Here is a 17704-nt window from a genome sequence, read left to right on the forward strand (position 1 = left end):
ATAACACTATGGAAAAAGTGGGCCGGTCTTGGGCCTGAAACTCCCGGGCTGAAAAGTGGCCCCACTCCGGCCCTGTACAGGAAAGATGTTATTTATTGAGGTGGTGGAGTTTGACATGTTTCTTGCTGGCGCTGCTCTGCCAACCATTCCTCTAAACAGTGTCGGCGCCACGAGCGGGCCCTAGGGGGCATGGCCCGGCCACTTGAGTCACTGTGCCCCCTTACTTCTCAAAATAACAATGAACTTAATAATTAAAAAAAAAATGTGCTGCAAATACATTTGGTTATACAATGAATACTGAATAAAATTCGGAGTATAATTAATAAAAAATAATAATTAAAATACTAACCCACAATGTTTAAGAATGTGGGGCTTGTAGTGCAGACCGTGCTGAACTCTGGGTAATGTAGTCGAGGAGCGCTGTGTTCGCATGTGCGTTGTTAATAGTGATACACAGAAGGAAATACGAGCTGTTTTCATGTTTATCTCAAGTTTATTTGCAAGTTTTGCCCTGCCACCCGGGTGTTCAGATGATGTAAACCTGATAAGAAAGCGATGGAGACTGTTTCGTTGGAAATAAAAAAATGTGCTTCGGAACCACATTGTCTGCTCATCACTGCGTGTAAACAAACCCGAGTGAACTGTTACAACTACCATCACGATAGCCGAGGCGAATGATAAAAAGGTAACAAATGCTAACATAGTCAGCCAGTTACATACACGCAGCCACTACATTTGAACAACACAAATTCTTAAAGGTATCCCCAGTGTTTTGTCTGCACTGAAAGTTACTGTCACGCTCGGGGGCTCAATCGCCAACTCATTTTCTATCTAAATAATGTATACTTGTAAGTCTTGGCATTTGAGCAAGACGAAGAAATTTCGCGACAAATAAAAGGACCTTCTTAAAAAGTTTTAAAAAGTCCTCTCGTCGCCTGCAGCTCTTCTGAAGGTAAACGCATAGTTCATTCTGGTGTTAGATATGTCAGTAACATTGTTTTCTTTTGCTGTTATTGTACTGGTCTTTATTATTTGCGTGAGTTATCCAGTCTTGCACTTTAACGTCATTATAAGTTATGGTTTTACTATAGTGAGGGATTTATTGGCGACAACAACTTGGCTGGCTGTATCAATCCTGCTAATTTCACGGCTAGTTGCTATATGAGTAAATATATAGACATAACATTTTGATTTGATGTCTTTTATTAGCTTATTTTTAAGAAATGCAAACCTTCTGGCAAAACGTTTCCAGACGCGTTAAAACAAGTTAAAAGTCAAAAGAGGAACATTCGGTTTAATCATTGTAAATACAATCTCATATACGTTATTAATTATGCATACTTATTCTGTATTAATTCGTAGGTATTAAACTGTCCCTGTTAACGTGACTCGCTCGCACTCGCAGTACCCGGGTGAGGCTGTGTTTCAGGCGGTTGTTCAAGGAATAAAATACCTTTGAATGTTGCGACTGGCCAGTGGCCAATCAGTACCAAGCATTTTACAGTGCCATGTAGTAATAATAATAATAATAAAATAATAAGATGAACCAGGTGCCCCACCAGTAAAATAGGAGGCCCCCTCATTCTGTATTCTCTGGCGCCGACACTGCCTCTAAAGATTTGCCATTTGAAGCACGCAAGCAAAATGTGGCATTACCATATCGGCTATGGCCAAACTCTTTCGTTTTGGGCTGCCCACATTTGCTGCACGTGTTAAAAGTAACCCCTCGCACATACTTCCTCTTCTGGACACCACTTTCATTCTCCATAGCCCGCCGGCGCCTGTTCCTTTGCGTGTAACGGGACACAGGAGCAGCAGACGCCGGAGCAGGCGGAGCTGGGACTGCACTGGATGTCGAAGCACCAGAAGGTGAAATCACCACTGAAACAGTCATGTCTGGATTAAAGACTACCGTGCCATGCCGTGTCTATTCTTCCACTTAGGAAACCTGAAAAAAATAATTTTTATTACATATATGTGTGTAAGTATTCAGTTAATTGGAAGCGAATGATGTGCCATGCTTACCACTGAGTGAGTGTCCTATGGTTTCTCTCAAACAGCTGGATCGTTGTTTCATCCATCAGAGTGGGATTGTTAAGCACCAACTCTCGGATGTGGTGGTAATCTGAAAGAACTTTAGACCACCTGGGGGTGCAAACTCCATCTTTCTTGGTTGGCGACTTGTGTAAAGCACACAGCTTCATACAAATGGTATTAACCAAGCGGTTGGCGTCGGGCCACTGCGCTGGACCACCAGGATGTCCAATCAGACACCGTTTCACACTCTCCACACTTGGGTTGACTCCAGACCGCTTCGGTGCCTTATAGCGCCCATGTGTCAGCTGAGGCTGATGTCGAGGCTGATAGTTGACCCGCTGCTTATCGAAATCTAGGAGAGCTGTCCACAGCTGGATGGCCTCTGTCACCTGCTGGTCAGTAAGGTAAGGAGCCTCACGAAGACCCACCAGGTAACCAGCCAAATCCTGGACCTTGTCCCACCCAGCGATGCCATCGGGTCCAATGACTGCTCCCTTGTAAATGCAGATTTATGTTAATTTATGTGGAGTAAAACGAGATTAAAATGAGTTTTTTTTTTCAATTGCTAACAAGCATTAAGTTCAATACTAAGGGGGCATTTAAAAACTGTACACAGTCGAAACCTGTCACAGCAGGAAAAGCAACTAACCCAACAGGGTTGGACTTCTTATTAATGTCACTGTGCTGTAATGAGGTTAATGTGATCCATCAGTTCAATGCATTCAATATCCACATCTTCCAAAATTCTTCTGTCATTTATGCTTTACCACTTGCAAAACACAATGTATTATGTATACTATCTACATTTCTCAAATGCTAACACACTGATTTTGAAATTGTTATAAACATTTTCAAAAGAATGATGGCAAATTGAATGCATTTCTTCAGTAATTGTTTTAAAATATAGAAAATTGTAGCAGAAAATAAAATAGTAATCATTCTAAGCTAATTGCAGTTTTACTTGAAAGCCAACCCAGGTGTTCTGCTCTAGTCTCATTTAACACAGTCTCACCCCATGTCGTCAATATTTGACGACACTTGACCATTCGTCAATATGTGACGCGGAGGGTATACCTTTCGCGTCATTTTTTTACGAACTGGGGACTTCAATACTATTACGTCCATTGCATTCTCTTCTCCTATTTTCTTACCATTTTCGCGTCGGTTTAGGGTTAGATTACGCAAAATTAAACAGTGTACGTGAAATTAAACAGTGTACGCGAAATTAAACAGTTGTCACCTGGCGTTGGGGTTAGAAACAGTTGTCACCTGGCGTTGGGGTTAGAGTTAGGTTTGGGTAGGGGTGTCATTATGTAAATCTAACCCTAAACCGACGCGAAAATGGTAAGAAAATAGGAGAAGAGAATGCAACGGACGTAATAGTATTGAAGTCCCCAGTTCGTCAAAAAATGACGCGAAAGGTATACCCTCCGCGTCACATATTGACGAATGGTCAAGTGTCGTCAAATATTGACGACATGGGGTGAGACTGGGTTGTCTCATTACCATGATTTACAGTATTAGAAGGGGATATCTTGGAACTTATTTAGCAATTTTGCAATATGGATAAAAGAAGACAGGTTGGTAAGGAAAGTAGATTGGTTCAGAGAGGGAGAGTATGTGGAGGAATGCTTTTTAGCAATTGAAAAAAAGACCTTAGAGCAGGGTTCCTCAAATCTTACCCTGGAGGTCCAGAGCACTGCAGAGTTTAGCTCCAACCCTAATCACCTGTGATTTTCTAGTGATCATGAAGACCTTGATTAGCTTGTGCAGGTGTGATTGATCAAGGTTGGAACTAAACTCTGCAGGCTCTGGACCTCCAGGGTAAGATTTGGAGAAGGGGGCCTTATAGTGTCTTACCTGAGCCTCGTCGGAAATACTGCTTCCAGTGTCAGATGACTGTGACAGTACTGAAGGGGCAGGGGCAAGAGGCTGTTGTTCTCCACCAGGAGATGATGATGTGGACGGCTCAACCAGTGACACATCAGCCATCGATGCTGGGGACTGATGCAGAGGCAAAGATGAGGGGCTGTTTTCAAGATCACGGCAAGGGTCATCCTCATATAGCACTGGAACTGTGATGTCCTCCATGATCTCTTCCTCAAACCCCTCATCTTGCAGGTCCTGATCATCAACTTCCTCCACCAGCCTGTCTTCCTCCTCTGGGTTCTGGAGCACTGGAGTAAGTGTTTTGCCAGTCTGGCTGTAAAGGTACTCCATTCCCAGCAATTCACCTACAAGGATAAAAAAGTGTTGTTAATCATTTGTCTAGTCTAGTACATTAAAAGCTAAATAGATAACTTAGTAGAATATTACAAAAGAACAAATTATTGAATTTCTTGCCTGTATATGCTCCAGGAGGGCGATAGCGCTCATCCCAGGGCTTTCCGAAGACAGTTCGGGAAAGCTTGTCCACAGCCTCTTTCATGGCACTGCCATATGTCCGGATGGAGGACGCTCCTTTTATGGCATCTTCGATCCTGTCATCATTCCAGCGCATCACGCCCTCAAGAAGATAGGCCTGAAAATGTGAATCACTGGCACTGGTTCCTAAAAGTCAGATAAACAAAAATGGTTTTATGTGTCACACATGTACAAGATATGTGCTGCACATGAGGTGCTATGTAATTACATAAACAATTATTGGTATTATAACCAGAGTTACTAGTGACTGGCAAGACAGCTTTGTCAATGCTTATGACATCAGAAAAGAACTGTGATATTACTGTAGAGTATGACATTTATTGATGTGACATTACTTTAAAAAAAAATGTAATCCATATGTATGTAATACCTGGAATAAAACGGTTTAGGTGGAGGTGGAATGACTCCAAAGAGGTAGAGCCACGGGCACACCTGTAGCAGCACAGCTCCACACTGCCTTTCTTCAGTGTCCCTGTCTTCATGTAGAGGGGAAAGTTCTCTGGGTCTTGGATACACTGTACGTGCTTCCGCTGTTCTTTCCATATCTGCTGGATCCGTTCATGGTCCAGCAGAGGAACTCCCAGAGTGTCTTTACCACTCGCACTGTCAAACAGATCAACTAGAGATCCAATTAATCTGGTGGTCTCCTCCACACCCCTGGTCCTCCTCCGGCAGTGCAGTGCCAACTCTCTCCGGGTAATGCGGGAACTCAGCGCCTTTCCTGAGATGTGGCCGGCCTTCTTTGCTGCCAGCTCACCCTCCTTTGCACGGTGAAGAGCAGCCACATCATCTGAATCCCACTGAAAGATGCACATGGACAGATGTGCCATGAAGGTCCCGTAGAGCGGATGAGCCTCTGTCGTGACACCTGCAGCAAATCGCCGCATGAAATGCCAGATGTCAAGGCGCACTTCAAGCTCATCCCACTCCGAAAACATGACCTTCACCTGAGACTTACCATGAAGACTGCAGCAATCTCTGTCCACGTACATCACTTTCGGGGCTGCCTCTCCTGCCTCCCGATAGCGTTTCATTAGGCCAGCTGCCATAGGGTGCAGTCCATGTCCCTCTGCGGCTGTCAGCACAGAGACAAGGACTTGGCCGTGTTCATTTCCCACATTTGTGCACCAGGCAGCTGTTCCTGCAGCAGCACCGGCAAGTTTCTTTGTGACCTATTGCAAAAAATAAAATAATTAAAAACTGTGTTTATTATGTATACACACTTTTCCATATGGCAAATTTCTGGATACAGGGATGTGTTTCCTTCTTTGTGGAGTCCATCTTTAGAACACAGCCCAAGACAGATGTAATTTTGGCTTTGACCTCGTGCAGTTGCCCCAGAACATCCCTGGCGTACACGGCTAACAACCACTTAGGTTTAGGTAGGGCAGGTAAAGAGGGAGGCTTGGCAAACACAGGTGGCTGCACAAGGAAGGACCTTGTAAATGGTTCACAGGCAGTCAGGTACTGAAGGACACGCTGTGTCCATGCCTCACTGTGTTGTTCCATGAGCTTCTTGTACAGCTGAGTCACGCTGTTGCCCTGTGTCCTCTCCCTCATCATCCTCAGCACCCGGTTGTCACATGAGTATCTAAAAAACAACAGTATAATCATGCAAATGCTTTATTTGGTAAAAAAAATCACAAATTAAAGTGCCTAATAATGAATGATTGTCATTATGAATTACCTGTATGTCAGCAAAGCTGGAAACTGACTGCGGTGGCCCATATCCAGTTGCTCCAAAATGTTCTCGGACCAGGCGGGATATTTCTTTTTGCAGCGTTTGCACTCCAGATACTCAGTGGCAAGATCATACCAACCGTCGATGTCCAAAACTTTGCGCACGGTACGGTAAAGTCCTGCGGCTGTTAGTTTGTGCTTATCACAGTCTGGTCGAACACAGACAAGAGGAAATCGCCACATCTTGAGCGGCATCCATAAGAAAAGGGTCCGACAGAAGAAGAGGTCAGGTGAGGCGGGCGGCTGAGTGTGAATTAAAGGGACCTGAGGAGGATACCACCAAAGCTTCAGTTGGGGCACTAGTTCTGACTTGCCAGTTTGCGGGTTGGCCTTAAATAGTGTGTTCCGTATCCACTCATGCTGGAAAGGTGGAAGATGATCTTTCCAGTGAACTGGAAGCTCAGCTGGTGGTGGATGGAGTGAATTAAAACAAAAACAATATAAGGATGAATGTTGCATTTCATAGTAAAATACCACAAAGCAGCCCACAAACAGTCTGCGAAGCAGAATTTTGGACAAGTATTAATAATTATTAGGATTAGATTTAGGAATAACAGTGAGGAAAATGGTACTAGTGTTAAGAAGCAAAGAACCCAGTGTACACTTTATTAATGTAAGATCCCAGCAAGCAATTTTGACTAAAATAAGGCAGAATTTGGGCTGCTCATGAAAGTCTAACAGATGTCTAACCATAGCACACAAATAGATGATACATATAAAATAAATGAAAGCAAACACCTTGAACACCCGTTGACTTTGCTTACATAATGGAATATCATACATCTCAAAGTTATTTAGGCAAGAACAGCATGAAAATGTATTCAAGGTTATTTTAGGGTAAAAGTGGATTAATCATAGCTGGACTACATTGGGTTTCGGTTTTTGCTTGCTGGGATAAAATGTTGATGTGTAAATTAGATAGAATGGAGCAAGGATATGAGGCGTGGAGAATTTAGTATAAATGAATGATGCCCACAGACATGAAGCATGCACACAGACACATTAAGGAAAAGATGTTCCTCTAATAATTACAACAATGATCCCAACCATCCTGTCTGCTAAGGTGGAGCTAAAGAGTGAGTGAGAAGTGCAAGCGGTGTGAAGAAGTTATGCAGTGATTGTTTAACAACGGGTACGTTCGGAAACCCAAATACACTGACACCTTAAAACATCCTTACGGTTTCGAAGAAATGCGCTCAAAACATACATCCAGCTTGAGGCAAGATCTGACATAATTCTGTATTGTAAACAAAAAATTGTTAAAAATGTTGATTATTTTTAAAAAAAATGCTTCTGCTTTTGCGTTTTCACAAAAACATTCTTATAATATTTGCATCTGTGGCATATGCCACACCTGTATTTATCTGTGCTTCACATTGTGATGCAGCAAATACCAGTTCCTCATCATCATCTTCAGCAGTGGAAACGGAAGTCCCTGAAGCAGAAATAATAATAAAACTGTTATTATGTTATGTTGTTCACCGTAAACTTATGAGACAAATTTATGTAAGATGGTGCTTACCAGTAGTGAAAAGCTGCCTTCGGGTCAAATGTGTGGCTGGGGGTTCTGCTGCTGGAGGAGGTAAAGTGGACTGCAGTAATAAAGGCCGCCTTAATGCACCGGCTTACCTAGGCTGAAGCCCAGGGGCCTCCGAAGTTCAGGGGCCTCCCATATGATGAGCTGAAAATGTCATTTTGTTTTGTAACTTTTCAGGTTTTCTGACAATCACTCTTATTGCATGTTACATGTCTGCTGATTGCTCCGTGGTAACTTAATGTAATTAACTGCGCGTTGTCAACTTGCATTCCTGCATGTTAGACTGCGTGTGACAGAGAAACGGGAAATAATCCACCAACAAATGAAAGAGTAATTTCTGAATTCCAGTGAGGTGCAGGTCTCTCTCTCTCTCTCTCTCTCTCTCTCTCTCTCTCTGGTGCATGCTGGGAATTGGGAAGAGGGTGCATGGGAGGGTGAACTAGGTGAGAGGAAACTTTCAAACTTTATTTTCCGTTTTTTACCCTCTATTTTGGAAAAAACAAAACAAAAAAAAAACAAAAACAAATAAAAAAAACAAAAATAAAAAAAAATTTGCTGCGAGAGTTTCTCGTGTCGGAGGTAGGGATGGCGTCTCGCACCAATGTGCAGGCGTCAGGCCTGTCGCTCCGGCATGGGATTAGGTGTGTGACCCAAGCAGGTGTGCCTGTAGAGGACATGTTGCTGGATGTGGCAGAACGCGTGGGGCATGAGAACATCATTTCGGCTTCTCGGATGAACAAGGCTGTAGTGGTTTTTTTGAAGGAAGAAAATTTGGTTCATAGCTTGATCGAGACCGGCATTTCGGTAAGTGGCACTTTTGTTCCTGTTCAGCCATTAGTTTCAGTAACGACGAAGGTAACAGTTTCTAATGTTCCGACGTTTATTCCGGATGCCGATATTGAACGAGAACTTTCTCGGTTTGGGAAACTAGCCAGTGGAATCAGAACGGTTCCACTTGGTTGTAAACATGATACTTTAAAACATGTATTGTCGTTCAGGCGACAGGTGTATATGTTTTTAAATGAACCGACGCTGAATATTTCCTTTCGCTCTATTTTTGACGGTAAATCGTATATGATGTATGCGAGCACGGGAGAGATGCGTTGTTTTGATTGCGGAAGTATTGGACATGTTAGGCTGTCTTGTCCTCATAGAGTTGATTCTGAAAATGAAGCGGGCCCTAGCAGTATTCCAGATAAGAGTAAGGAAAATGAAAATGATGTGCAAAAAAGTAATGAAGTAAATGTACCAAATGAAACAGTAATGATAAACAATGAGGATCAGAATACGGTTTCAAAATCAAAGGAAGGAATGATAAGGGCAGGTATGTCCTCTAATAATGAAAAAGATATAGAGGAAGCTTCTGGAAGCAAGCCAAAACAGCGGAAAATGAAGGAAGTTAATGTTGTAACTGATGTGACTATTGAGAAAAGTACTGTGGTAAAGGAGGCTGAGCAGGGTAATGCTGTTGAGGGTTCAGAGAGTAATAGACAGAGCCAGACAAATGAAGATGAAAATCGGTTGGAAAGTAAAACTTTGGAAAAAGGGAAGAGAATATCTTCTATCAGAAAGGTGCAAGCTGATACGGTTGATGAGGAAATGGATGGTGACGATGTTGATGATGATGATGGTGGTGGAATGTCTGATTTTTCAGATGTGTCAGATGCTTCGCAAGTAAGCGGTGAGCAGGTTTATTCATTAGATGAAATAAATAGCTTCTTGGATGACACATTTGGAAAACCTGTTGATGTGCGGCATCATTTTTCTGATCTAAAGAGGTTTGAGTCTTCTGTTCGTTATTGGCAGAGGAAGGTTGGAGATGATGAACTTAGTCAAAGAAAAAGGTTTCGTTTAAAAAAGTTTCTTGGGAAACTGCGAAGGGATAAAACCCTTATGAAACGTAAATTCAAATAACTTAATCAATGGCTAATATATCACTCAGGGTGACTTTACTATACCCTTTTTTCTCTGTCTCTCTTTTCTACCTTTTTATATTTTCTATGGAGATGATAAGGGTAGCTTCTTTGAACATTAATGGGGGGAGAGACAGGAGCAAGAGAGCAATGGTGGGAGAATTTATTAATATTAAAGCTCCAGTGTGTACTTTTTTTAGTTAATTCTTAGCAAAAACCCATGTTTTCTTCCAAAAGTATGTGCTCATTCATGTGTAATTACTTCCACCCCACTAATCAAAGTATTCTCGTAAGTGTAGAATCTGCTATTTAAAATACATACCGCCGTAGCGCTCTCTGGCTGAATCCATGTTGTGCCTCCATCTTTGAAATACATTCGCCGACGAGGGACATTCCTGAAATTCAAGCTACGCCTTTCGCGCTTTCAGAGCACACTCAAGCTGGCCGCGAGCTGAAGCCTACGGAGGTTGCATGTGTAGGCGGTATACGTCATCAAGACAGTCTTATTTCAGAATATTAACAATTATAAAGCTGACATTTATTCTTAGTTAATTGTAAATTGATGTAATATGCTTATGACTTGCGAATGTAATGCTCAGTTAATTTAAATAAACCAGGCTTGATGACGTATGCAGCCCGGATATGCGACCTGCGTTAGACTGAATCCTTCGGCCGCACGCCGTGATAAACCTGCGATCTAATGCTTTGATTTGAAAGCCTGTTGAAGACATGTTCTCGAGGACATTAAAACAAGTCGCCAAGGAAGCGAAACAGGGATTTTAAACGACAACGCGACAGGAAAAACATCAAGACCAAAGTCAATATTGGAGTTAGTTTTCCAAGATGGGGCTCATTGGACTCAAGTTACTTTCTATCTTCACCACAGGTAATTCAGCATATTCGTTTACATCTATACAGTTTATGTTGTAAACTTGAAGTTTTATAGTTCCTTGGCTAACTATAGCATGGGTATGCGTAACACTTGTTAGTGTATACATGCATGTGGTTTAATGTCTTGGAACAGCCACACGCCGTCTCTCCGCCCATTTATGTAATCTGAGGTACTGAGATAAATGTTTTTCATCTTTTCTGACCTCTAACACAAACACACGGTGTACAGCGCTATTTTTAGCCTTTCATTGATAAAAGCGTCTGATCTGCGCGTCTTTCGTTTCATTTTACAAGCGTGTGAAAGTTGAGCGATCTTATTTCACCAATATCAGAGAAAGCTCTTACATATACACGGACATGTAACGTTTACTTAAAACATAAGCATTGGACTCTGACATTAGTTTCGCGTCCATTTAAACCTATCATTACTCCAGCTCATGAGTAAATGACAGGAGAGGAACTGGTCCACAGACCATCTCCTCAGTAATCTGAAGAGAAGCGGTCGAAAATGGACAAAAAGAGACGGATTTAAACACCAAGTGTAAACGTAATGTCTCTCTCTCGTCCACTTGTGATCTGATCGATGAAAACAGCCCCTGTGATATTTTTCCTCGCGTGGATGAAAAAGGAGTGTCTAAGCTACGTTTATGATTGCTTTTTGTAACTTATGTGATTTTAAGCGGACATATCATGACAATCAAACGTTTTACATGTTTAACATAAATCTGTGTGCTTTGACGGATCAAAGTCAAAGGACAATGCAAATTGTTCATTTTTTTTCATTGCTTTTGCTTTAGCTACTGGAAGCCATGTTAACCTTGGCATGACAGGGCCACCGTACTAGTTAAAACGCGTTCCGAATGGGGGGGGGCTAGAAACTAATAATCAGTTGGTTGTCATATAGAGCTTTACCGCTAGATGGGAGTAGATCCTACACAGTGGTGCTTTAACAGTACTTAAAAATAATTATTGTTTAAGAAACTACATAGGAAATAAACAAGGTTAGTCTTTAAGTGAAGTCTGTCGGCGTCGGTGTGATTAAGGGTCTCACCTGCCTTAACAGACCTGGAGAGGAAGGAGTATAATAAATATAGTATAGTAAATATATATATATATATATATATATATATATATATATATATATATATATATATATATATATATATATATATATATGAAGAGTTTGGTTCCAAAACGCAATAAACGCCATTTTTGAAAAAAATGAGTTACTGCCAGAATCAGTATTATATCATGTCAGTATTATAAAGTAAATTCTTAATTTTATGCAAAATCCCCCTTTTCTACAGAATGCCATAAATCCACTCCTCCACAGATTACAGCGCACCTCACGCAATGTAAACAAAGAATGGCGGCGCGCTGAGTACACAGAGTCCTAGTTTTCCTCATCTACTTTGTACTTCGTGATCACCAAACAAACAAAAACAAAATAATAATTTAATAGCATTGATAAACCTGTGATGGTTTTCTGTGACGGGAAAGAAACGTAAGCCATCAACATGTAATAATTTACGCAGAGGAACTCGGGAGACGGGTGCTTGTTTGGCCGGGATGACAGCATCAAGTTACTGTCATGATAACACATTGACCCCAGGGGATCTTATGAAAAACTTTCCATCATTTTACTCAAAGTCAACGAAAATCGAGCAGGACCAAAACATTTTACAGATGATCGCTTTGAAAAACGTTAAGCCAGGACGTCAAGTATAACCGATGACTTCTTAATATCACAAAGTAAGTGTTTTGATTAATGACAATAATGTTTATATTTTTAATTAGTGTGTACAACTAGTCAACTAAATAAATATAACATGGCAAAGATGAATGCACATTTATATAGGCGATTGATTCAATAGATTTATAGCATTTTTAATAAAAACTTGTCATGGATTTATTGCATTTTGTGGAAAAAATAATCCGTTTTTATAAGAAATCTTTGAAAATCAAGTTATGGATTTGAATTTTTTATGTTTTTATAACCTAGAGATGCTATGTGAAAGTTTGTAACAGAAAATAGTTGTTTTCATCTTGTCACTTTCTTGGTATAGAAAACACGTTTTTACCGAAATTTGTCAAAATGGATTTATTGCGTTTTGGAACCAAACTCTTCATATATATATATATATATATATATAAAATTCTGTCTCACATGTACTTTTACTTCAGAAGGCTTTCTTGTGTACAGAGACTAAAAGCACTGGAGGTGGGGACAAAGCTCCTTTCGTTACTCAGTCTTCCACGGCAGCACTAGTTAATTCCCTTACTAGACAATAATTGTTTCCGTTACTAAATGGCGTCACGAACAGGATGCGTATAAGTATATTTAACTAGTCACACATCTCCAGGTCCACAAGTTGTTTGTCAAGAAAGAAGATAGCTGAACGCGAAGACTTAAAAAGAGAGATGGTGGAGATGCAAAGGCGATTTGCAGAGCAGTCGGGTGCCCTCGAACAAGCCTAAGCACAACAAAGAGAAGCTCTATCTCTAGCAAAGGTTGTAATTGAGAGTCAAGCCACTGCACAAACGTCTCCTGCTGCTATCTATATTCCACGAGATCAGTGGCTGCGGGTCAAAACCCGGCGAGTTAAGTATTGAAGCAGGGTGTCATCGATGAAGTCTGCATTTCAAGTCATGAGGGTGCCTGCCCTGGACAGGGTTGAGCTAGTAAAACAGCACCTTAAAGATGAAGCCAAAGCCACAGTGAAGTTCATGATGGATGGAAAGCCCTTTGATACCCTTTTCTGTGTTCTCCTTGACACCTATAGAGATAAAGTGCCCATTTGAACAAGGCTAAAGATTTCTACGATTGTACTCAGAATGCTGGAGAAATGATACGTATGTCCTACGCATATGATCTTCGAGAATGACTTAATCATGTTAACAGACGAGAACAAAATAGGGTGTCGGAAGGAACAGTTAGTGCTCGGTTTAAGAGATGGCTTTTTGCGACATGAGATAAAGCGCAGACTTAAATCTGAGCCAGATCTAACTTTTGTACAGCTGATGTAAGCGGCAATTATCTGGTCGGAAGAGGAGGAGATGTAGACTACTAGTAATGTCAAGTAGTAAGGTCAAGTACTCGAGCCAGAGGAGTGGTGAATGTTACTGCAGCACAAGATGCTTCTTCTGCCTTGTCACTAGAGAAACTGCATGAAGCCACCCAGAAAATAGCTGCTTGTCAAGAGGAACAATATATCATTCTGTGTATGGAAAAGGAAGAAATAAGCCAAGCCATCCTAAGAAACAACCGTTAAAAGACAGTGAAGGCCAGTATATTTTTTATTCATGTGGTGAACCTGGTCATATCAGTCATTGCTGTTCACAAACTGGCAATTTGAAGAGAGAACTAGCTCCACCTCAGCATATAGTGGATTCAGCTGAAATGTTAGAGGATGATTTAAGAGGAGCATTGCAGAAAAGTCCGGGGCCCTCGTTAATTCGATGTCACACAGCAGGATGGATGGCTGATGATACTGCTGAAAAACTAAAAAACAACGCTTTCGGGGACTGCCTAGTGATTGAGGTGAAGATCGCCGATGTTAGAACCAAATGCCTCCAGGATACAGGATCAGAGGTATCTACCATATCTGACTTGCACTTTAAGGTCAAGCTGACCGCATCCAATGGATTGGACATTCCTGTCTTGGGGTGCCTGCAGGCCGATGTAGAATGTCTTGGAAAAGTACTGCCTGGAAAATGTATATTCATCCTAAACGACACAACTCCGGATGTAAAAGAAATTTAAGGTATGTCTGGAATCATCGGGATGAATGTACTAAATGAAATTCAGTTTTTGTTTATCTCAGCAGAGGGAAAGTCAATAAGTACACTCGACAGGATGAAGTTCAAAGAGTGCTTGCTAGAGTGGATAAGGAAGTAGGATTGCTGGTTCGTGATGGAAGAATTTAATATGTTAAGTTGCTAGAAAACAAGCTGTCACTATTCCCCATCATTGTCAGAAGGTGCTGGGGGGATGATGTGGAGCGTTGTCTAAGATAATGAGTCAAGTGTTAGTTGAGCCAGCAGCTGGAACATGTTTGCGAAAAGCGCTTTTAGTGGCACATGTTCTTGCTAGAACAGAGGATGGAAAGGTCTCGGTGCATATGCTGAACCTGAGTGGAAGGACTGTTAGATTTGCCCCTCGATCCAGAGTCGCTTCTGTGTACAGACTAAAGCACAACAAAAATGTGCTTGAGTTTCAGGAAGATGACGGCATAGGCTGAAACGCGTAGGCATGTTTTTATTCTACTAGATTAGCCATGTATTAATAAAGGCTTTTTAATCTTTATCCTCCTGAGTGCCTCAGACTCTATTTTAAAATATATGTAGATCCCTTCACTGAAGAGCACCGGAGGTACTTACACACTTTTTACACCCGAGAAGCACTTCCAGCATTTTTCTGCTTTTTGTATAAAGATGACGGCATACTTCATGTCAAAGAGATGGCGAGAGAAAATGGACCAGTTGATGAAACCTCGCTCGCACAGTTACTAGTTCCTGTTGAAGTGAATTCTGTAGGGCTCTCAGCTAATTCATCTAAAAGTGATTTGTTTGTAATTCACTTCCTATTTGATTCATCCAGTCTGTTCATTGTGATGTAACATCACATTGCAACTGAAATATGTGCACCGATTTGTCAGACCCAGAAAGGCGGCGCTATAGAATAGTAGCAACGCGAGTGGCTTCAGCCCACGCCGGTTTCACACAGCAAATGTGAGCAGTACGTGTGGCGCGTGTTTTTTTCAGCGGCCATGTTAACAAGTATGCACCCTGCCGCATGAGCAGCGCGAGCTCGCGGCTCTGTAGCAACAGTGCTGCAATCGTTTCTGCGTCGGTTTTGCTGCGCTGCTCACGCTCAATTAAAGTGAAAGTGCTTTGTTTATGGTTTAAATGCTCGTGGATTGACGCGAAAAACCTTTTTACCATTTTACCATAAAATCATGAATGTGATGCCAAGTGTGTTTTAAACAGTCATGACTTGGAGCAATTTAACAGAAAGCAATGAAATATGTCACTGTTGCCAGAAGACTGCGTTTTCATTTACTCTCTGTCCAGCAATAAATGAGTCCTAATCTATCTTAACAAACTTAAGAGAAAGAGATTTAATAATATATGTGTTTCTTAAGTCTATAATTGTGTTTATATCTGTCATTAAATGGAGAACAGCACGATAACAATGTGGATTAAACAAATCAAGTTATAAAAATTACACTGACCATTAAAAGGCACATTGAAGAAGTTTTGCTCATAAATGCATGTAAAATAAAGTAATTTGAACTGAGATTTTTATACTGTTACTAAACTGCACAGTATGAGTTGCAAACGCTTTATTGAATGCTATCTCCGATGCATTAATTTGCACTTGTAGCCTATAGTCTTTTTTTATTTTGAAATTTTAAGAGCAATGAACATATATTGCAGTGTTTACATTCAGATATGTAAATCAACATGTATAAATTGCTATTAGTTAATTAATGGGGAGATAATCAAGAATCGAATCGAAGTCGAATCGGACTGATAAAATGAAACGTTAGATTAATTGATGCATCGAAAAAATAATCGCTAGATTAATCGTTTAAAAATTATTGTTTATCCCAGCCCTAGTGATTAGTAATATTTTAAATTGTATGTGATATTTAACTGGTAGCCAGTGTAAAGATGCCAGAATTGGACTAATGTGGTCATACTTTTTAGAGTAAGCACTCTTGCGGCATATTTTGAACCAGCTGTAGCTTGTTTACCTGATTTGAATGGCATCCCCCAAGTAATGAGTTACAATAGTCTATTCTTGAGGTCATAAAAGCATGGATAAGCTTTTCTGCACCTGATGCAGACAGCATATGACGTATTTTTGAGATATTTCTAAGATGGAAGAATGCTGTGTGGCAGACGTTGGAGATATGACTATCGAAAGATAGATTGCTGTTGAACATTACGCCTAAATTCTTAACCGTGGAAGATGCAGCCATCTATGGGCAACTTGTAATCTGACATATTATGTTTGGAGCGATTTGGTTCAATAATAAGTATCTCAGTCTTACTGGAGTTTAGCATAAGAAAGTTATGTGCCATCCAGTCCCTAATATCACTAATGCAGTCTGTTAGCTTAGCAAACTGGTGGGTTTCACTAGGATGTGATGAGATGTAAAGCTGGGTATCATCCGCATAGCAGTGAAAATTTATGTTATGTTTCCTGATAATGTCTCGTAACATATATAACGAGAATAGGATAGTGCCTAGAACTCATCCCTGAGGTACGCCTTATATAACGGGGGAGTGATATGACTCTTCCTCATTTACATAAACAAAGTGATATCGATTGGTTAGATATGATCTAAACTGATCCCAACATAGTTTTCTAGTCTAATGAGTAAGATTCTGTGATCTATTGTGTCAAAGGCTGCACTAAGGTCTAGTAATATTAGGATTGAGATTTCACCATTATCGGATGTTAATAGGAGGTCATTTGTAACTCTAAGCAGCGCTGTCTCTGTGCTATGGTGGGGCCTGAATCCTGATTGGAACTTTTCATATGTATTATTATTCGCTATGAACGTGCGTAGCTGACTTTTTAATATTTTAGAAAAAAAAGGTAGATTTGAGATTGGTCTAAAGTTATTAAGATCTCCCTGGTCAAGGTTTGATTTTTTAATGAGCGGTCTAATAACTGCTAGTTTGAAAGCTGTTGGAACGTATCCTAATTCTACAGATGAGTTAAAGATATTTAGTACCGTGTCTGACACTACATGAAATAAGTTTTTTAGTAATTTTGTGGGAACGGGGTCTAGTATATAGGGTGATGATTTGGATGACGTTACTAATTTAGAGAGCTCATCTACTGTAGTAGGTTTAAATGACTTAAGATGTTCGTATGGTAATCCAGTGGTTAATGTATTATGTATAGTGGTGGCTGCTTGCATAGTTTCTATTTTTTCCCTGATAAACATAATTTTGTTAGTAATGAAGTTCATGAAGTCATTTGTCACAGGCAGAGGTGTGAGTCACGCCCCTTCCTGGGTTCCACCTCGAGGAGGTCCCAAAAGCACCCCAATGACCAGACACACGAGAGAAAGATAAGTAAAATATAACAATCTTTATTTAAATTATTTAAAATAACTTTGGGGGAAGGGAAAGGAAATCTAAA

At 40.7% G+C, this 17704-nt stretch overlaps 2 protein-coding genes across 2 annotated transcripts; both read right to left on the reverse strand.

The window, feature by feature from the left end:
- Nucleotides 1–2021: 2021 nt before the first annotated feature.
- On the reverse strand, nt 2022–4720 carry LOC129440516 (uncharacterized). The gene is made up of 3 exons (XM_073858710.1): nt 4381–4720; nt 3898–4271; nt 2022–2531 (listed from the first exon to the last, which is right to left on the reverse strand). The coding sequence occupies exons 1-3, from the start codon at nt 4535–4537 to the stop codon at nt 2022–2024; spliced, it is 1041 nt and encodes a 346-aa protein (XP_073714811.1). The 5' UTR covers nt 4538–4720.
- A 6-nt stretch (nt 4721–4726) lies between these two features.
- Nucleotides 4727–7080, reverse strand: LOC129454563 (uncharacterized). The gene is made up of 2 exons (XM_055219126.2): nt 6149–7080; nt 4727–6052 (listed from the first exon to the last, which is right to left on the reverse strand). Exons 1-2 carry the CDS (start codon nt 6658–6660, stop codon nt 5671–5673), a joined length of 894 nt encoding a protein of 297 aa, XP_055075101.2. The 5' UTR covers nt 6661–7080; the 3' UTR covers nt 4727–5670.
- Between the last annotated feature and the right edge of the window lie 10624 nt (nt 7081–17704).

The sequence above is a fragment of the Misgurnus anguillicaudatus genome, chromosome 20 (genome assembly GCF_027580225.2).
Source record: "Misgurnus anguillicaudatus chromosome 20, ASM2758022v2, whole genome shotgun sequence".
Taxonomy (NCBI): Eukaryota; Metazoa; Chordata; class Actinopteri; order Cypriniformes; family Cobitidae; genus Misgurnus; species Misgurnus anguillicaudatus.